Source organism: Glarea lozoyensis, assembly GCF_000409485.1.
Source record: "Glarea lozoyensis ATCC 20868 chromosome Unknown GLAREA8, whole genome shotgun sequence".
NCBI classification, from domain to species: domain Eukaryota; kingdom Fungi; phylum Ascomycota; class Leotiomycetes; order Helotiales; family Helotiaceae; genus Glarea; species Glarea lozoyensis.
The window spans coordinates 1,327,264-1,346,590 of record NW_007361003.1 but is presented as its reverse complement, the minus strand read 5'-3'; the positions used below and the strand labels follow the sequence as shown (position 1 = coordinate 1,346,590).

The 19,327-nt window shown below is 49.6% G+C and overlaps 10 protein-coding genes across 10 annotated transcripts; 4 read left to right on the top strand and 6 right to left on the bottom strand.

Annotated features, from left to right (window-relative positions):
- Positions 1 to 306: 306 nt before the first annotated feature.
- Positions 307 to 668, bottom strand: GLAREA_11834 (uncharacterized protein; the record flags this gene model as incomplete). Its single annotated transcript, XM_008089977.1, has 2 exons — positions 307 to 313; positions 367 to 668. 2 exons carry the CDS (start codon positions 666 to 668, stop codon positions 307 to 309), a joined length of 309 nt encoding a protein of 102 aa, XP_008088168.1.
- Positions 669 to 910: 242 nt separating this feature from the next.
- Positions 911 to 1,228, top strand: GLAREA_11833 (uncharacterized protein; the record flags this gene model as incomplete). Its single annotated transcript, XM_008089976.1, has 2 exons — positions 911 to 1,136; positions 1,191 to 1,228. 2 exons carry the CDS (start codon positions 911 to 913, stop codon positions 1,226 to 1,228), a joined length of 264 nt encoding a protein of 87 aa, XP_008088167.1.
- Positions 1,229 to 1,769: 541 nt separating this feature from the next.
- Positions 1,770 to 4,228, bottom strand: GLAREA_11832 (P-loop containing nucleoside triphosphate hydrolase; the record flags this gene model as incomplete). The annotated part of the gene is made up of 2 exons (XM_008089975.1): positions 1,770 to 2,315; positions 2,372 to 4,228. The coding sequence occupies 2 exons, from the start codon at positions 4,226 to 4,228 to the stop codon at positions 1,770 to 1,772; spliced, it is 2,403 nt and encodes an 800-aa protein (XP_008088166.1).
- Positions 4,229 to 4,841: 613 nt separating this feature from the next.
- Positions 4,842 to 5,507, top strand: GLAREA_11831 (Ankyrin repeat-containing protein; the record flags this gene model as incomplete). The annotated part of the gene is made up of 1 exon (XM_008089974.1): positions 4,842 to 5,507. One exon carries the CDS (start codon positions 4,842 to 4,844, stop codon positions 5,505 to 5,507), a length of 666 nt encoding a protein of 221 aa, XP_008088165.1.
- Positions 5,508 to 5,570: 63 nt separating this feature from the next.
- Positions 5,571 to 6,152, bottom strand: GLAREA_11830 (ribonuclease P 40kDa subunit; the record flags this gene model as incomplete). The annotated part of the gene is made up of 3 exons (XM_008089973.1): positions 5,571 to 5,587; positions 5,643 to 6,002; positions 6,053 to 6,152. The coding sequence occupies 3 exons, from the start codon at positions 6,150 to 6,152 to the stop codon at positions 5,571 to 5,573; spliced, it is 477 nt and encodes a 158-aa protein (XP_008088164.1).
- A 961-nt stretch (positions 6,153 to 7,113) lies between these two features.
- Positions 7,114 to 8,589, top strand: GLAREA_11829 (S-adenosyl-L-methionine-dependent methyltransferase; the record flags this gene model as incomplete). Its single annotated transcript, XM_008089972.1, has 4 exons — positions 7,114 to 7,227; positions 7,281 to 8,131; positions 8,179 to 8,384; positions 8,435 to 8,589. 4 exons carry the CDS (start codon positions 7,114 to 7,116, stop codon positions 8,587 to 8,589), a joined length of 1,326 nt encoding a protein of 441 aa, XP_008088163.1.
- A 575-nt stretch (positions 8,590 to 9,164) lies between these two features.
- On the bottom strand, positions 9,165 to 9,754 carry GLAREA_11828 (HIT-like protein; the record flags this gene model as incomplete). The annotated part of the gene is made up of 2 exons (XM_008089971.1): positions 9,165 to 9,373; positions 9,436 to 9,754. The coding sequence occupies 2 exons, from the start codon at positions 9,752 to 9,754 to the stop codon at positions 9,165 to 9,167; spliced, it is 528 nt and encodes a 175-aa protein (XP_008088162.1).
- A 464-nt stretch (positions 9,755 to 10,218) lies between these two features.
- Positions 10,219 to 11,341, bottom strand: GLAREA_11827 (NAD(P)-linked oxidoreductase; the record flags this gene model as incomplete). Its single annotated transcript, XM_008089970.1, has 4 exons — positions 10,219 to 10,604; positions 10,659 to 11,010; positions 11,067 to 11,199; positions 11,328 to 11,341. 4 exons carry the CDS (start codon positions 11,339 to 11,341, stop codon positions 10,219 to 10,221), a joined length of 885 nt encoding a protein of 294 aa, XP_008088161.1.
- Positions 11,342 to 12,361: 1,020 nt separating this feature from the next.
- GLAREA_11826 (uncharacterized protein) lies at positions 12,362 to 13,152 on the top strand (the record flags this gene model as incomplete). The annotated part of the gene is made up of 2 exons (XM_008089969.1): positions 12,362 to 12,530; positions 12,608 to 13,152. The coding sequence occupies 2 exons, from the start codon at positions 12,362 to 12,364 to the stop codon at positions 13,150 to 13,152; spliced, it is 714 nt and encodes a 237-aa protein (XP_008088160.1).
- Positions 13,153 to 15,568: 2,416 nt separating this feature from the next.
- Positions 15,569 to 17,885, bottom strand: GLAREA_11825 (Zn2/Cys6 DNA-binding protein; the record flags this gene model as incomplete). The annotated part of the gene is made up of 3 exons (XM_008089968.1): positions 15,569 to 16,978; positions 17,301 to 17,357; positions 17,457 to 17,885. 3 exons carry the CDS (start codon positions 17,883 to 17,885, stop codon positions 15,569 to 15,571), a joined length of 1,896 nt encoding a protein of 631 aa, XP_008088159.1.
- Positions 17,886 to 19,327: the final 1,442 nt, after the last annotated feature.

Sequence of the window (19,327 nt, the reverse complement as noted above, 5' to 3'; positions counted from 1 at the left end):
ATAGCACCGGGCGAGTTACCACCAGAATTTAAGGGTGTGCCCATTATTCGTGCTCGCACTTCATCGTATCGCTTCTGCTTCTCCTCTCGCTCTCGTTGTGCCTTGAATCGGAGCTCTTCAGGCGTAGGCTGTGTAGTCTGGACGACTTCATCATCGTCATCTTCCAATGACATCTTAGACAGGCCGGTGATGGGATCGATTTTCTGGATCCTTTTGGGCGTCGGCTTACGACTTAGTACCTTGAGGGCAGGTTTGAACTCTGACTTTAGTGGGACGGTGTCGCGCGCAGCAAGAAAATGAAATGTTTCAGGCTCTTCCCTAAGGCAGGTTAGCATAGCAACCTGATAGACACCTATAGAGCCATACGCAGAATCCCAAATCTTCTTGTTCGTTTCGGCGTGTTGCGCTAGTCTTTCTGCACGGGTTACTTTGACGACATCTGCGGAGGTTGCAATAGCGACCCCTCCTTCTTCCTTGTCAGCCTGAGACTCCCAATCATCATCCCAAGCGTCTGGAATAACTGGTTTATTGACCATGTTTGCGGCAGTTGATTGATCGCCGAATGTGAGTACTGGTGTTGTGTGGAAATTCGCCAGGACGACTTCAGACGCTTCCGTGGTCTCGGTTCGGGGTCGTAAGTTTCCACCTGCAACCTGGAACCCATCCATGTCGGTCCGCGCCCCGCGCCTCAGCTTCAGCCTCAACTTCTCTCTAATCCGACGACGAGTCACTAACGCCCATATCGCCTCGGGGGTGAATATTTGTCGCTAGGAGAGGATATCTCCTTTGGGAATTGCTTGCAAACTCCAATGTCTTGTAAGCATATCCGATTTTCGCAACTCATCATTCATTCTCATTCGTTCCGGTTGCAGCATCCACACAAGCACTGGGCGACAGCGACGCAGTCATGATGGAAGCTCCAGACTCCCCGCCTCATCTATCCTCCCAAAACACGATTCCCAATTTCTCTCAAATGAAGCCCAATCAGTCCAATCAAAGCGCCGTCCGAGTCAATGGCGATGGCAATGGCGCGAAAGCAAATTTTGGAACGCCCGGATCGAGCTGGAGTACCAAGAAGTTTGCCGAAGAGCATCAACGTGCGTACGAGATGCAGGTCGATAGAGATTGGGATCCAGGTAAGTCTTTACACGCGCAGAGACACGGAAATTGGCTTGCTGACGAAGACATAGCAAGGTATGGGGATCCCTTGGATTCCCGATCTGGTTGAGCACTATCGTCTTTGTATTATGCTTCATTCCGCTCTTGCCCTGGGTGGAAGTATGCCATGCACCAACGAGCATATGTTTGGATGGAGGCTTTTTACGGAATACTCGGGTCGATCTCGTCCTAGGGTAACGATAATGCGTTCTACGCCGAAATACCCAGGTAACGATTGAGTTTAGACGATTTACGGATGATCTATCGACGGTGCCGGAGAATACTCATTCTGTCCACGTTAGATGACCTGCTACATCGACTCGGATTGTTGCTCGTCTTAAAAATGTCTGGGTCACTGCTATTGTGATTGCTCTACTTTTTTTGTGCCACGATGTGACAGCCTTCAGAACCCTTTATTATGAATGTATTAAGGGAATATTAAATACCAGATACATCTGAGCTGCCTCTATATCTCTACTTAAGTACAAAGTAAAATGTCTGCCTTTGCGAATACTGTGTTACATTGTTATGCATTCGTATGTTATGCTAACACGCATCTCATGGGTCCAATTCATATGCTCCAAGCTTTTACCCTTTCCCTGAGCTCATCCCTACCTGGATGCAACAGTCTTCACGATCCCTTTAATAACGACTCCGCCCCGAATAGCAATTTCTCCGATGCCAGTAGAGTCACCACTTCCCTCGTAGGCCCATCGTTTTAACATTTCATTGCTCTCCTTTGGCTTGACATCATCTCCTCTCGTACCCACAGTAACATGTGCTATCTCGTTACTGCATTGCCACTCCTCATCGACAATACGAGCTACTATAGCCATGATTCGGTTATCCCATACGATTCTCTCGAGCTGCACTTGGCATTCCCCTAATCGATTTTCCCACGCATCATTCGCTAGGTGTAAACCATGATATCGCTCCCAAAGTTCTGGATGCTGCTTTGATGAAGCGCGATGAATAAGGGTGACATGAAACTCAACTTGAACTCGACGGGATTCTTGCAATTGTCGGAAGAATCTCGCCTTATTCGAAGACACAGAGGCAAATGTTTCATCTAGAACATTTTCAATTTCACCTTTGGGTAAATTGACCGATATGTACTCAAGTGGGCGCGGTTTACTGACTTTCTGAGGCTGCTGTTTCTATAATGACTTAGGAACAGTTTCCAAGGGGACAAGTTATCTGGGGTCACACTCACTGGTTGATTCTTGGGTCCCTTGCCTTTTGGACCCCCGTTTTTACCGATCTCATGCCTAATCTCGGGTTTATATTCACTCAGCGCAGTCGCAATAGCATCATCGAGATCCTCACCCGAGGGCATGTCGGTGAACAATTTTGGGTAAGTAGCGTTGAGTTGGGAGATGACAGTTTCCAGGTTTTCCCTCGAGTCCTTTGTAGGGTCAAGGTCAATAACATGATCAAAACCGTCGTCAGGTTGGGCGTGCGGATTAAGTGCTTCAAATCTATGAATGAACCCCTCCATGATGCCGATGACCTTATTTGCGTCAGAAGCCGCCTGAATGGTTTGATGATTGTCTCCACGTTTCAAGACTCTAGCTTGGGTGATTTCCCGGATTTTCGCGAGCGACTGTGGTGTGTGCACAAAATTGAGTGCAACCAATTTGACATGAGGATGTGTCAAATGGACATCACCCACAAGCTGGGTCCTTTCATGTCTCTGAGCATTATTTCTATCCGCAAACACCACTGGATGGTCCGCGAGGAGGTTCAGCACTTCTCTTGTAAATCTTGGGGGCCGACCTTTTCCAGTGATGTTGTCGTTTTGGACGTGGCCCCAGCCAAACAGATGTGCTAGGGCAAGTGCAATAGTGGTTTTACCACAGCCTAGAGTTGCAATAGGCACAAGAATAACGTTACTAGATACATCTTCAGGTGCACCCCCTAAGGCAGCATACTCTTGACGGATAATGTCTGATCCCTTGAGATTTTTCTCTTTCAAAAAGTCGTCACGCAGCTGGATTATACCATGGTTTTGCTGATAGGCATTTCCAAGCCGCGGGTTTTGCGCGAGTCTCTTGCGAGTATAGAGAAGGTATTCCTCGGTAATCGAGACGTGTTTTCGAAAGCGTGGTGGTTTTCCGGAGATGATTGCTTTTGTGCACTCGCGCCATTGCCGGTACATCAAATAAGGTTCCTCAAACTTGTACTTGAAGAACCAGTCCACATATGGACCTTTTCCACCTATTTTGGTCTTACACCGGATAACAAAGCCTTCAATGTCTCGCCCATCGTAGTGGCCCGTTTCAGCTACCTCCTCGAGGAATTTCTTCGTGCTTTCAATGTCCTCCCGAATCAAATAATTGGTTTTACGAAACCCCCATTGTTCGGCGAATGCTTGAACCTGGTCGCCCGGGTATGTCATGAACTCTGGAAGGTTAATATTTATTCCATGGAGATAGAGTCCGGCATCGCCCTTCCCATAAGCAAGAATGTGCTCCTCGAAGTCGTCATCACACAATTCAGCGACCGCGGTAGCATTTCTGGTTCTCAGCTCTTTGGCCAAGTCCCTTCGAGTTTTGCCAATGGCCGCCAGCTGCTTGTCTACCCATGCCTCAGCAGCTTTGGCATGGCTAAGGGTATCGCCTCTTGCACCTGTCGAGTGTTTACTACAAACAAGCAGGGTACCGTCAAACAGACCGCTCATGAAAATGATGCAGCCGTTTTCCTTGAGGCTTAGTTCGTAAGGGCCCTTGGTGTTGTTCTCGATATTCCTCCACTTGGTAGCGTTGACCTCCTCGGTATTAAAGAACTTGTCATAGCCACGGACGCAAATTTCCGCTTGGCCATGCTCGTTCTTACCCGTAAACAGACCGCGAGCATATGTTGGGAGGTTATCAAGCTTATAGTCCCAGTCTTGGAAGCGCCATGAATGAACGAGAAGATTGTTGGGCGAGCCAGCTACATTGAAGCTGGCCGACTTGCAACTAAAACCCTTACTCTTTTTGCCCTTGCCGATGCTTGCTTCTAGACTTCGGATCAAGCTTTGGACTTCTTGGGTATCCTGTTTGGCGTAGGGAACGTTGGCGGTCGCCATGGCGAAAGTGCGACGAGAAACAGTTGGCAAAAGCGGTACCAGTGGAGGGCTAAGTAGTCGCAGTGAAGAGAACACCGAGAAAAGATGTTTGGAAAGACCAGAGCGCATTTACAAACCGAGCAGTAGGATCAGCTTTTTGAAGTGTTCCTTTGGACTACGGATGGCACCCCTGGCCAAACACTATGCGACCTCAACTTGAGGGCTGAGTGAATGACTACACGCCGGTCGTGGCTGTAGGTAGCCCGCCGCGCGCCTAGCCAATACTGGTGAAACAAGTATGGAAGAAAGCCGCAAGGACAATTGAGTCAGACCTAATTCAGGCAGACTCGATCGAAGAAACGAAGAGCGCCTGACTGTTACAAGCTCGAGCGAGGAGTGTTGTTAAGATTTCAACGGTAATCGATTCCAGAAATTCGCTTCTTTGCTACGTCTGATCGCAGTCACGTGATGGCGTGACACTGCACAACTCTGCACCTGCGGGAAGGCCCATTTATTCTCAGCCTTGTTTAGGTCGAGGTTGGCGTTGGCTGCAACTCTTCAACACAACCCCACGACACCATATCAGACAACTATCGAATTGTGCCACACCACACCTGCTATCCGTCCGTCGAACATGCCCCCTTCTCAGCCCAATCAATTCCTGTTGGCTGCCGACAACTCTCCCACTCTACTGCCCTTACTCCGATCCGACCCCACACTCGCATCTTCACAGGACGAGCATGGATATTCTCTTCTCCACGCCGCCGCCTCGTACAATCACATCGATCTTCTTCGGACACTCGTCAATGAGTTCCATGTTGACGTCAATCTGAAAGACGAAGACGGAGAGACCGCTCTATTCGTGGTGGAAACTGTGGAGTGTGCGAAGACGCTGGTGGAAGAGCTGCACGCAAGCATTTCTCTCCGTGGGGATGATGGCACAACTGCTCTCGAGAAAATCACCGAAGAAGGCGATTTTCCTGAGGTTGCAGTCTATCTACGGATAAAGCAGCTGGAAAACGGCGTAGCACAGGCCCACGACGCTTCTGTCGCCTCTGAATCGACTTCCAATCAACCTCTCGCAATCCCTGAAGGAGTGCAGATCAACATAGGGACACTCGCACCAGATGAAATTGGAGATGAGGTGGTTGACCAAGAGTTCAAGAGGAGAATTGAGGAGTTAGCAGCCCGCGAAGATTTTCAGGGCGAAGTTGGTCAAGCACAACTGAGAGAACTCATCACGGAAGCAATTAGAGGTGACATAGGACATGAGAGGGACGTAAGAAGACGTACTAGCTGAGACAACTTCCTCGGTGTCACGCTATATCCCAAAGCATGTATTCGTTCGAGGCATCCGGAAGTTTCAGTATCGTGCTACTTCTACAGTTTCTAAACCATCCATCGCTGAAGCCACCCACAACGAACGCAAACCAACCATCGCTTGGAAGGGTGAGCAGCATCTCGACGAAAGTCTTGTGGGCCCACATAGGGGAAAGAAACCCTTGCCATGTGACTTTGACAAGGCCACTACTTGTGACGGAAATCCCTGGAGCCCGGCAGCGAGAAAGAAGAGGATCGATTCTGTCGTCCTTGAATGTTCGTGGGCTTTGGAGAAGCATCAGTGCCAGCCATTCGTACATGTCCACAGAGTAGTCCTCAAAGTCGCCATCATTGGCAGGAATATTATCGGTAGGTGCTCTGAAATTTGGAACGTCGCATGTGAAATTTTCGATCACCATCGGATTGCAGACCTTTGCGCTTGGAAAATGCGAGGCAAGTATATCGGATCCCGAGGCTTGAAAATTAGTTAGCATAGCTCGATATCAGCTCATCAAGGAATCGAACCGCCCATGGTTAGGTCGTGAAACAACCAAGTGACTGGTGACTGTAAGACATTTTTGAACGCGTAGACGATTCTATCAAAGCCCTTTTTCCCATGAAGCATGGATGGAAGGCGCAGATTAATCTCAACAACTAGTGCCTCGTCAGGTCAACATCGTTTGAACGAGAAGAACAACTAACCCCATCGCGGCTTTCCCTCTCGCTTCCCCTTTACTCCTTCCGGCTTACCCTCTATGCCAGCCTTTTGATAGCTTTCTTTATCCAGATGTAGGGTTAGGATCCCTCCACAAAAACGTTAGCGGAGGGCAGATTCACACGATATGGGAAGCTTGCCTTCTCTGAGGGAGTATACATTGTTAGTTTCTGAGTTACCTTCCGACAGCATCATGATATTGCCTGTGACAGTAAGACACGAGACCGCGACACATATGAGTAGTATCTAAGTACGGACCAACTTTAATGTACTGGTTGAAGAACGCCCCCTGCAGGAGTGCTTCCAGTGGTAAAATCACGCGGCTGTAGATGGGAGCTTCTACATTTTTACAAAGCCCATCTTTTATGAGATCGTACAGTTCGGAGGGCAGAACTAGCTCAACCTATCGAGCCAATAAGTACGTGGAACGACCCAGGGATGCGAGCGAATTACCTTGTGTAAGAATGGATGGGTAAGAATGGCGGAGAATGGCTTCCTCTTGACCGGCGGTTGCTGGGGGTCCAGATGGCCCATCACACCGTGAGTAACTTCGCAATTTTGCTCGCTCTTCCATGCATCTGGAAAGTCCAACATCGCGCTCGACGTGATGCGGCCAACTGGAGGGTGAGATTGAAAAGGATGAGAATGTTCATTGGACCACCATTATTGGTGTAAGAAAGGCGAGTACCACGGCATCATAGAGTCTTTCGTACTTGAGGTGAGCACTGGTGGTGCTAAGCGAAAGTGGGCCGCTGGCACGATTCACAAGCTTGAGAAACACCTGGGCAGCCAAAAGTCTCCTGCACCAGAGTCACAGATCCAGCTTTCATGTATTATCTCAGGCACAGAACCCCGAATAGTGACTTTGATCATGGACTACATGATTAGATTCACGCATGTCCATGAGACCTTTCGTCTTCCAGAAATCCGGGCTTTAGCAGTTCTTCACGGAATTGACCTAGAAGTCCTTTCATACAGTCCAAGCGTGAGTGCGACTCATTACCTACCTCTCGACGTCAAACTTACCATCAGCCATAGTCACCTTTCTGCTTTGTGAAGCTTCAATCTGAAGAGGCTGCTGCGAAGTTAATCAGGCGGAGCATCCTCGCTAAAGCAGTCTATGAAGTTTGGGGAAGTGCTTCCAGCCACCAGGATCTTCATCTCAATCTTCGCAATGTATCCCAGCATCTGTGGCCCTTATACAAAAAATCCTCTTTCAAATTTTCAGTCGATTCGTTTCAGGGTGCACGCTCTAACGCAGCCCAACGAGAGCTTATAGAGAGCCTCAGTTTTCTTGAGTTTGAAGGACCGATCAAAATGAAAGGCGCAGAACAAGAGTTCTGGCTTTTCGAAGAATGGGAGTTTCAGGCTCATCGACGCGGAATTTGTGAACCGAATTCTGTCCATATGGGCAGATTCGTCGGTGCAAGTGATCGTGACTCTATCGGTACGTACGACCTCAAGAAGAGGAAGTATATTTGCACCACATCTATGGATGCGGAGCTGGCTCTAATTACTGCCAACATTACACTTGCTGCTCCAGGCAGACTTATGTATGATCCCTTTGTCGGCTCAGGCAGCTTCCCAGTGGCTTGCGCACACTTTGGCGCCCTGGTGTTTGGAAGTGACATTGACGGTCGAAGTATCCGAGGAAAGGGGGGTCAAAAGCCCAATTTGCTAACAAACTTCGCCCAATATGGAATCACTGATATGTTTGGCGATAGCTTTATAGCAGATCTCACAAACACACCACTGAGGTGTACGAGGGTGTTTGACGGCATCTTGTGTGATCCTCCTTACGGAATTAGAGAAGGGCTGAAAGTACTGGGAAGCAGAGATCCGACAAAGTCAAAAGAGCCAGTTGTCAGGGATGGTATAGCTCATCACACGTAGGTACAGGGAGCGAGCAGTGAGGTATTCGCTAATGTGATATCAGCATGGACGCATATATACCTCCGAAGAAACCATACAGTTTCCTAGCAATGCTAGATGACATTCTTGAATTTGCTTCTATATCACTGGTTGACAACGGTCGAATCTCATTTTGGATGCCAACATCTAACGACGAAAATCAAGAGATCAAGCCTCCTCAACACCAGGCACTCGAGGTCATCAGCATTTGTACTCAAGAATTCAACAAATGTCAGTAAATTCCCAAGCATGTGAATAGTGACAAAAGGCTAATTATTTAGGGTCGAGGAAGCTCATCACTTACAGAAGAATTCCGGATTCAGAGGTCGTTGCATTAGTGCAAGAAGCAAGAGTGGAACCCCAAGGAGTCAGCGCCGATGAATTGAATCCATTCCGCAAAGGGTACTTCAAAGGCTTCAAGGCTGCTTTCAGGTGAACGCTGCAGCACCGACGCTTTCCCGCATTGTTTGACATAATTCTAAACGCTCTGAGCTACCCTCGAAAGTGCCCGGAGCCTTGTGAAGGACGCCAAAGATGCCGACATGATACATGGTCCTCCTTTACTGGTTCTCATGGTGATAGAATAGATAAAGACAAACGCCACGAGTATGCCAGGGGGCATTTTCTAAGTAAAATGTTAGCTGGCAAAGGGTCGCCCCAGATTGCCTATCCAGCACTATTGTTAAGAGCTACATCCTCTTCAAGAAGTGAGAGTAGAAACACGTCCAGGATTCTCCATCATATATGGCAATCTTGCAGCCGGCGCCAAAATGCCCTGCAAATGTAACACTATCTAAATAGTACATGTTGTAAAGTCCACTCGCATTCGCTAATTTCAAAACCCACTGAGGCTTCCTCTATCCATGTGCTGTGTCTATGCTGATCATCCAACCATATCACTTGAAGCTGATAATGCCTTTTATGTCAATTCGATGGCGCCCACGCAATAATCCGTCTATGATTTGTGCCATGCTAAGATGTCTCATCTTTTAGGATCAGCCAAAGCTCGACTCATAACTTGCCCCCCTCGAGCCTCGCGATCTCCTTCCGGAGCTCATCTCTCAACTTCCTAGCAAGCACTACCGCCTCTTCGTCGTCAAGCTCGGTTCGCTGACCACGCCCAAACATCGTGAAACTTCGATTCCGCAATTCAGGTGTTAGACCAGGCCGTGGTATTAAGTGGAAATGAACATGCGGGACAACCTGTGCTGCTGCTGCTCCTGTTGCACTTTCAGCAGATATTCTACTCACCAGATAACCGTAACCAAGGCGATAAACATACCATTGTTTTGCACAATGTTCCAATCCCACACCTCGCCCACCCGTGCACTAACCCTACTTAGTCTTGGTAGCCATCGGCCCAGCTCAACAGCCTCCTCTTCTGACACATCACTTATTTTCTCATGATGCTGACGCGTGGTGACGAGAAGATGGCCTGGCGCTAGGGGTAGAATGTCCAGGAAGGCCAGAACCAAGGGCGTGGAAAGGACTACGAATGATGGCGGGTCGGTGAGTTCGTGGTTGTGAGAAGGAGTGGATGACGGAGGATGCGCTTGGGATATCGTACAAAAGGGACAACTGGAAGTCGAGGAGGAGGGCATCTCTGTGCTCTTGTCCTGCACTTCGGGCGAAATGTTACTGCATTGAGTTTGGCAGTTGTCGAATGCCGGTAGTTTTGGCTGAGATTGAGATGATGCGGCAGGTCGAGGAATTATTTGGAGGGAGGTAGAGTGCACAAGAGCCGAGGCCCAGACCTTAGCCTTCAATCATGGGTTTCGATGGCCAGAGCAGGACCAGCTTTGTCTGCCAACCGAGATTTCCTTCATTATTCATTCCTACAACTTCAGCGTGATCCGGCTCGTTATATCAATGCAGAATAATTAGTCTGAGAATGGGCGTCTATTAGCTTTCATGCATCTCACGGGAATTCCGCTACGTGGTCCAGTTTGTGCGGATAAATTGTTGTTCGTACAGGGGTTGCAAATGTGCTGGCAACTCAGATATACAAATGGGAATCTTTTATAATTGGTGCTAGATTATTTCTCTTCCGGCCGCTTCCAGGTTTTTACTCGTCATCCCCAAAAAAGACCTTGACTGGTAACCAAGCATCGCCACACACCTTAAATCGATCCTTAAGACCATCCAACTTCTTCACCTCCTCGTCAGTTAAGTCCCATCCGTCGAGTTCAAAGTTCTTCTCGATTCTCTCCTTGTTAACTGACTTGGGAATGACCGACCAGCCCTTTTGAAGTCCCCAAGCGAGAAGAACTTGTTGAGGAGTTTTGCCCTTGGCTTCAGCCATAGACAGGAGGGTTGGATCCTTGTAAAGAGGAGAACCAGTGGACCCGAGGCAAGAGTACCCAGTGCTGTGAATGCCTTTGGAACTGTTATATGCGACAAGCTTTGGAGAAGGGTTGTTTGGGTGAAGCTCGATTTGGTTAACTGCTGGTACTTTCTACACGATAAGGTTAGCGACGGCAAATGATCGCGGGAAAACGAAGCTACTTGCCTTGCAAGTCGGGTCGTTGAGGAGAATCTCAAGGTTTTTGATGCCGAAATTAGAGACACCAATGTTTCTCGCCTTGCTGGATGGGATCTTTTGCATCTCCTCCCATGTCTTGACGAAATTCCAGTCTGGGTAGTGTTTCTTCAGGTCATCTGGATCTGTGGAGGACGGCCAGTGCATGAGGTAGAGATCAACATAGTCAACACCAAGAGACTTCAAGGAAGAATCGATTCCCTCAGACACCCGCTTGTGCCATGGGTTGTCAAGCTTGGTAGTAAGCCATATTTCTTCCCGAGGAACGCCAGAGTTTTTGATTCCTCGACCAACCTCAGCCTCGTTGCCATAGGCAAGCTATATGATGGGTCAGCGCTCCTACCACCAACCTGCGGTGCAATAATTGTACATACGGCAGTATCGATATGACGGTATCCTTTTCGGAGAGCAATCTCAACCGCCTTCTCGACCTCATTAGGACCAGATTGCCATGTTCCGAGACCTAAAGCTGGGATCTTGGCCCCGGTATTGAGAGTATAAGTCTTTCTGGAAAGATGAAGGTGTGAGCTGTATGTTCGGGAGGAGATATGCGAGGTCACGCTCGCCAGTCGACGCAGGCTTCTGCTGCGACATGAATGCGGCTTTGACCCGGGGCAGAAGGAGGCTAGACTTACGAAGTTGCAGACATTTTTGCGGAGGAATCAGGGAGGGATGCCTAGGTGGTTTGGTAGATAATCGGGAGAGTGAGAGTGGGAAACAAGGGCAGGAGGCGTGGGTAAATTGCGAAGGTCCAGCTATACTTATAGCTGTTTCTGCTCGTGGATCATCAAGGCGAGGGCGAGGGAAAAAAGATAGCGGCTCCTGGAAGCTTGGGTAGGGTAGGCCCTCGTATGGTTACGCAACGACGAAGCCGTACTGGTAGAAGCCCACTAGATGACGCCAAACTACAGATTCTTGTGCCAATCTGCCAATCCGAGATGTCGAGATCCGCCATTGTGTCCCTCGATGCCCTGACATGGAGCAAATTGGACTCCCGCGCCGGCAGCATCCCACTTATAGATACACCGAAATGGCGTAGGCGACCACCAGCAACCACCAGCACACAACGTTCAAGGAGGCGAAACCGACCACCAGGGAGGGGTAAAGTGCGGGAGCCGGGGTACATCCCACCTAAGTGGATCGTGGGTGCAGACTTGCATGGTGGCAGACTGCGAGTGATCGCAATGATGGCGGTTCTGGAAACGAGAAGCGATTCCCTCGTCGTTGTTTAGCCTAAAAACGAGACGGACGTTGGTCCACGGCGATGCGCGCCTATCATGTTGAGGGGGGTTTCGGCCGAAGCGGAGCGATAATGCTTCCGAATGTGGACAAGCAGTGCCGGAGCTGGATGTCCTTGAGGTGGTGAAAAGGGGTTCCAGGGGGGGAGAATGCGAAAAGTAGTAAATTATAATTAATGCATACTGTGTCTCTTTCAGATGAATGCACACCATCTGAATTGGCGCCATAACCGAAATCTGGTGTGAATACCTACGATTTCACCTCTGATCATAGAATGGTTTACGGCCCGGAGCTCAGGTCCCGGGCAAGCGGGCAACTTCTCGTACTTCGCCGATGACATCGGGACGTCCCATCGAGGCAAACTAGGTAATCCCAACGCTCCCGACGCGAGACTCGATACACGACCACCTTAACAGCCAATTCTGCCATCATGTCTTCCGGATTCGTGTCGGGCGGAACAGCAGATGCCCCCATCGCGCGAGACGAGGCATGGCTTTCGGCACAGCGAGAAATTGAAGCTAATATCCAGAAAAAAGCCATCGAGGCTCGTCGCCAAACGGATGGAAAGAGCTTGTACGAGACGCTAGAGGCAAACAAAGGTATCTTCCGACTCACGACATTCTTGATACGCAAATTGCAAGTGGGCTGATCACGCAGGTGTGCTTTGAACAAATAGCCGCCAAGCAAGATGCATTCGAAGAAGCAAATAGATTGAAGAATCAATTCCGGGCCTTGGACCAGGACGAGGTAGAGTTTCTGGACTCGGTCCTCGAGAGCACACGGGCTGAGGAGGCGCGAGTGAAGAAGGAGACAGCGGAGGGGTTAGCTTTGTTCAGGCAACAACAGGACGAGGCCGATAGAAAGGCTAGGACAGGAGATGAACCCACCGCGCAGCTACGCATTGGGTCGCAAGTTGCAGAGGGGGCTTGGATAGCTGGTGGAAGAAAACGCAAGCGTGTTAAAGACAAAGATGGGTTAAAAGGCGTCAAGATTCGAAGGTCATCCACTTCTGATAATCATGCGCAGACTCAGGAGCCTGGTGTTTTGACAAAAACTCGAGAAGTCAAAGAGCCTAACGCGGCCAAAGTAGACACTGTCTCCTCGGCAGCAACTCGAGGGGATGTTTCAGATGCTACGTCGGAACACCACGGCGAGGGCACAAAACTTTCAAAAGTAACTGCACTTGTCAGTTATGGATCTGATGACGACGACGACGATTGATTGAGGGTTTCAAAAAGCTGTACGTAGCGTAACAATTTCTACTCGAACGACTACGCCCTACACAAGCTCACTACGTATTTTGGGAGATATAAAATGTGTTTTAGTGATATGGATTCCCAGTGCGATGTCGTAAAGCACGAGGTAGAGGAGGGTTATCTGGTGCTATAGGAAGATCTTGCATACAGACGGATACTCCAGGCAGACAGAACAACATCGCCCACAAGTTAGGACCTCGTTCAATGGGGGCGTCAAAGGCACTCGAGCATGATGGCACAGCACTGGGACATGGAGGAGACTATTGAACCACATGTTGTATTATATTTTGCTGCGTAATACTTGATTCCCCTCATTGTAACGGGGACGTCTTATCCTGACCTTAGCTAGAAATGAGTTAGACTGATTACATTTCCGGTTCTCGGGATACATATGACAAGTCAAACAACTTTTCTCAGTTCTCCAAGGTGAAATATATGTTTCTGTCATTGATTTGACTCAGAAAGAACACAGCGAATATTTGGATTCATCAGAATATAATAGGACATAAAGAGACAACACCGGTCTTACCTAGAAAACTCTTCATTGGATAGGGTGTAAAAGTCCCTAGTCGCGATAATAGCATTAGCGACAGCTCGTCCCATAACAAGGTCAAATTTATCGAGAGGCATTGGCATATTGTCAGGCTGCAGACTCATTAGCTGGTGGTAGGACGCACGCGGAGATTAGAACGAACCTCATTAAATCAGAATTTTTGTTATACGTTCAGCGATCCGAAGATCTCAAACAGTGTGAATAAGTTTCATCATGTGATGCCATAGTCTCAGCCGACAGAAAGAGAACATCTTTACCTGTGAATGAGCGACGTTAGCATAAGTATTGCTACACCGCAAACCACCGAATGACAGGTCGCAAATTGTAATAGCTCAGCTGACGAGTTCTCAACAAGCACTTCTCTACTGACTACCCCAACAAGGTTTGTACGCCTTGCTTTAATGAGGAATAGAAGTGGAGAGTGCGCAGTCTGTCCGCCCGTTCGTTCAAAGTTCGTCATAGTATGTATGTGGGAGAGACAATGGAGGGTGTTGGAAAGTGTATGTACCTGAACGAGCATTAGCAAAAGGCTATCAAGTGTTGAGAATAAATGTGCCAGGATAAAGTAGGGGTCAGACAAGGCTGAAACTTTTAAAAGACAGAATCTACATGATAACTTCAGAATGAGGAATTCCTATAGTGTCAATTGATCATCACACCCCAAGCGATGGCGATGAAAAAGCATATAAAATCTCGCACAAACCTTTAAGAGAATCCAGATGAGGAGTAGTAGCGGCAAGAGAAATCCCAAAGAAGTCTGCGATTGATTAGCTTTACATCCAATGACTGCGACAAGTGGTGAGTAGTGCGCAAATGTGTATCAGAATAAAATACAAATCACCATAATGATGTAAGAGTTGGATTGTTCAATTGTGTGTTTTGCTCATCATTGAAGGATGGGAGGAGAAATGAAATACTCGATGCTCACCTCATATGCACATCCGCCCACACAATAATCGCTAGTCAATAGTTATCAGGAAAATATCATGATGTGTCGTGTGGTTGAGAACTTGCAATGGCAGTGTTGGTAAGAGAAGAATCAATATTTTGGCAGTTGAGAATTTCCTGTAGCTTAAATCCTTAGCGTACGCTAGGCCACTAGCGCGAAATCTGTTCTGTCACGTGTCAGATGGTATCCGTGACCGAGTATTGCTACTCCGTACGTTAAGCATCACAAATTATCTCGTAGTGAGCATCATTAAATCACGATTCAATTGAGAAATATAATTCGGCTGTGGTATTCATTCCTCCCGCTATCATAACATTCCTCAAAGATAAGACTTTCTCTCCATCCGATGATCGACAACCGTTGACAGACTGCTATCAATCTTCTTCTACCATATTCAGTCAAATTTCCAATCGCTCGGAAATCTCCAGATCCATTTCTAGATGAATAGAGTCGAACATGGCACGTTCTACTGAACCAGGTTTATATTTTTGGTACCTTTTTCTCCCCTGAGTCTACCAAGCTCCCGCAATGAAGGAGAAGAAAGAAAAAATAAAAAAAGACAAGAAATTTTGTCGTCCCCGGTTCCTCCTAAGCTTACATCTGGTGTTGTTGCTCATTGCGCGCTGGTAAAAAAGAAACAGAATGTATTTCCCCATCCGTGTCTAGCTTCGATGCTTCGATTTAGTGCCAAGCAGAGTCGACAAAGTATGAGAACCCAATATTTCCCCTTTAATGCAGCGACAAATGAAATGAGAATGCAAACAACGCCTAAGTATTCCGTTGCGCCGAGTGATGTGAAGTTGGGTGTTCAATTAGTTATCCTCTGTTTTGGAATAACGCCCAAGTTCTAGAGAGTGTGGCAGAGGAGAAACAGCGAATTTAATTTGCACCGACTGGTGCAGCTACAGCAGGAGCAGGAGCAGGCATAGACCAAGATCTTGCTGCTAACTCACACAGGCGGCGAATGACATTGGTTGTCCCGTGGCCTTGTGCTTCATCTTGAACAAACTTCTTCGCCACAAGAAGTTTGCTTTTGTTGTCGCTCTCATCAAGATGTAGCGGTGTCTCGTTTGGGGTATACTCCTGAATTCGAGGGCCAATAGCTCGCACAACCGCGATGGAGTAAAGCACATCTCGGTTCTCCCTGCCGTCAAGAAGATTCCGAAGGTTTGCCAAAATGTCGTCCGTGTCCTTTGGCACGGTGACACTTTGATCGTCCTCTTCCAGGCAGACAAAGTTGCCAAGCGTATGCCAGAACTCGAGCTCGCGGAGGCGGTGATGATCGGTGCTTCCAGGGACTGGAGCTGTTAAAGGATTAGACGTAGCTACCTTGCTCGTCAAGAGGCTTTCGAAAATCGACAGTCGGTTTGCTGCCTCCATCGGATCGTCAATGGCCGGGACGGTTCGCAACTCCTTGTTACCGTTCATGTCGCCGCCGACTCGTTGACGGACCATGTTAGCTAAGGACCAAACGATTCTGGCCTCGATGCTAGCTGTGTACGCCATCTCCTTGGGATCTTGTTGCGCTACTTTTCCAAATTGATGAAGGAGCACCCCAAATTGGTCCATTAGCTCTTTGTTGCCCAACATCTGGTTCAGGCCCTTGTTCGAGAACCACTTCGTCTCCAGGAAGTTCTCCAGTCCAGGCGCATATATGGAATAATAAAGATGCTTGCTCTCTTCGAGACGGTTTTGTAGCTGGCTTAGGTCGGCAGGGGAAGATGCGGGTGCGGAACCGCCGAGGTTGAGAAGCTGGGCAACGGTTCGTCTGGCTGGAACAATGGTGTAAGCGTCGTCCTCCTCTGAATATGCAATTGAAGGGGACATGACAAAAGAGGAAGCACCGCCTCGCAAATGCGGGGTGTCGGACGCATTTGAAGAGTAGGGGCTGGCACTGTGCATCTCTCGGCGGAGTGTATCGTGAAGGAGTTGTGGCATACCTGAACTAGACTGGTATCCTCCTACGCTGGCCGGGCCTGCTGCCTCGAGGGCGGGATCAATATAGCTATTCTGGTCGAACTGATTCTGGTTGGCGGACCCGGGCGAACTGACACCGGCAGAGAGGGAGTTCTCGTAACCCATCGTCGTGGCAGGAGGCATGCCGTATGACATCTGCGGTTGGGTTTGGTAGGGATTGGCCGTCGCTGCTAAACCAGATTGAGCGGAAGCAGAGGATGGGGCAATTTGGATTGCGGCCGTACCTGGCTGTTGCTTGAAGATGGGGTCGTATCCCATGCACTCACGCTTCGACTTCTGGCAGTTACGACAGGCAGGATGGGCTTCGTCGCACTGATCGCGAGGTTAGCAAGGGTAGGTACTGGAGGGAGCTGTTGCAGAAGGGGGCGACGATGCGGACGGGAAACGTTCTCACGCCAGCCGGGGAAACGGTGGTGATGGGAGAAAAAGATTCGCGTCGAGTTGAGGCTTTTCGCGATTTTGTCGTCGCTCGCGCGGCTTGAGCAGGCCAGCGAGCACATGTGCCTTTGCAAGCGAAGACTTAGGTAGATTCGCTTGCAATAAACGAAAGTGAACGCATCGCGAAGAACCTCAAACCTCCTTCTTCACCCGACAAACCACGAACGACGGCGCAGAGGAAACACGGCGAACTGACCTTGATTCTGCGCTTTCTGCAGGTGAGGCATCCGGTCTTGGTGCGACGCTTGATTTCCTACACGATGGCACGTCAGCATACACGACAAACGATGAGGGCCGACATCGAGTTGCGCCCCGCTGGGATCGAGGACGCCGGGGGCTGGCACGGGCTCACCTTCTTGTGACGACCGCCCGACATGACTCTCGCGTCGTGCTGTGGCAGTTGGTATCGCAGGTTCTGTCCGTTTGGGTCGGACGTGATATTATACTGCGGTGGTTGTTGATGGTGCGGGTGCGGCAGCCCTTGGCTGGGGTGGTAGTAGCCTGGAGGAGCGACGGGTGGAAGACCGGAATTCATGATCTGCTGCTGCTGCTGTTGCTGCTGCTGCTGGATGGGGTCGAGGGTGCGCATCGAGGGCAGCGACAATGAAGCCGAGTTGGTGCTGCCGGTGGGACTTGCGCGATACGGCTCACCCTGCTGAGGGTTCGGAGGGGGGTAGTTGTAGGAGGAATTGTTGTTCGAGAGCGACGGCGACGGGTAGGAAGGGCTTGGGTAGGCGTTTGGGTTCACAGGCTGGCCACCCTGAGGTTGCGCATTCGACATTGAAGGTGAGGATGGCGCAGGCCTACTCTGCGGAGGGATGCTTGGTGGTCGGGCGGGATTAATGCAGAGGGGAAGGGAGACGGCGACGGCGATGGGGATGGACGATGAAGATGGGGATGCGGATGCGGATGGCTGCGAGACGTGGTGATGGTAGGTGTGGTGGTGGTGGTGGTGGTGGTGAGCGTGTGAGTGCAAGTGCGTGTGAGTTGCGATGGTTCTGGTTCTGCTGCGCCATAAAATCCGGAGGCCCTTTTTCGTCAGACGCGCAAAGCCGCGCAGAGATTTTGTCAACCACCACGCTTCCGTCAAGAATGAGGCTATTCGGATGCACTCGTCGCAGGTGGTCTGGTCTGGCGGCAATTATCTCTGGCTGGCCGTCCGCTTGTCCTCGTACGGGTACAGTCCAGTATTGCGGGCTCGCGTGGTTTCGCTTGTTCGTAGCGAGGAGTGGTGCTGGTTCTGGTGGAGAGGAAAAGAGTCGAGGGCAGAAGGGGAGTAGGGGAGTAGGGCAGTCGCGGACTCGCAGCAGTGTTCTAGTACGCCAGTAGCAGCAGCAGCAGCGAGCAAAACAGAGGAAAGCAAAGCAACGCGGCGACAGGGCTCAAATATCTCCGACCACAGACGCTGTGCGCTAGGCCGGATTGGGGTCATCACTCTTATGCGCCTGGCAATGCTGGCATCCAGTTCCAGTCCAGATCAAGTAATACTCGTACTAGTATACTACCAGCAAGCACCAATTGACATAAATAAACAAATGCTACATCTCATAGTACGAGTCCCTTTGCCGGAATGGCATGCACGCAAAGCCGCTTCTCAGTCCCAGGTACAAGTATGGCGATAGGTGAACCGGTGCGGCCACAGCTATCGCCTCTCCCCCCCTTGCACTCACGTCCAGGTCCAGTTCAGCCTTACACGCAATGTGTCCATGATTCCAGAACCTTATGACAGCAACAGCTCTCGGTCGCAGATACAGTTTCTATACAATAGCTCCGCGAGCCTCTATCCAACCTTACTATTACACTACAAGCTTCCGTTGCTTCTTCCAACACAGGTAAAGTAGCAACATCTTTGAGGCCACATTGGCACGTCCCCAGCTCCCAAGCCTCCAACACTTCGTTAAATGAAATGATGGCCATGCTTGCACCGCACCGCACCGCAAATGGAAGCTGCGCAAGCGATGGAAGCTTTCGTGGAAGCATCCTGCAGCTCCTCGAGCGGGATCTACTACCGTGCTCCTGAACCGAATTCTGTGCATATCCAGTGAGTGTCCGAACTCCAAACTCCACCCCCCAGGGAAACAATCAACCAAGTCCTCGCGGTTGCGTGCGTTTTTGGTATGACCCTTTGAACAATGATGACCGGCCATCAATTCCTTCCACTTGCCTGTCACTCGCAAGAATGCCCTAGCAGTTGTCACGCTGACCATCCCCCCCAAACCCCCC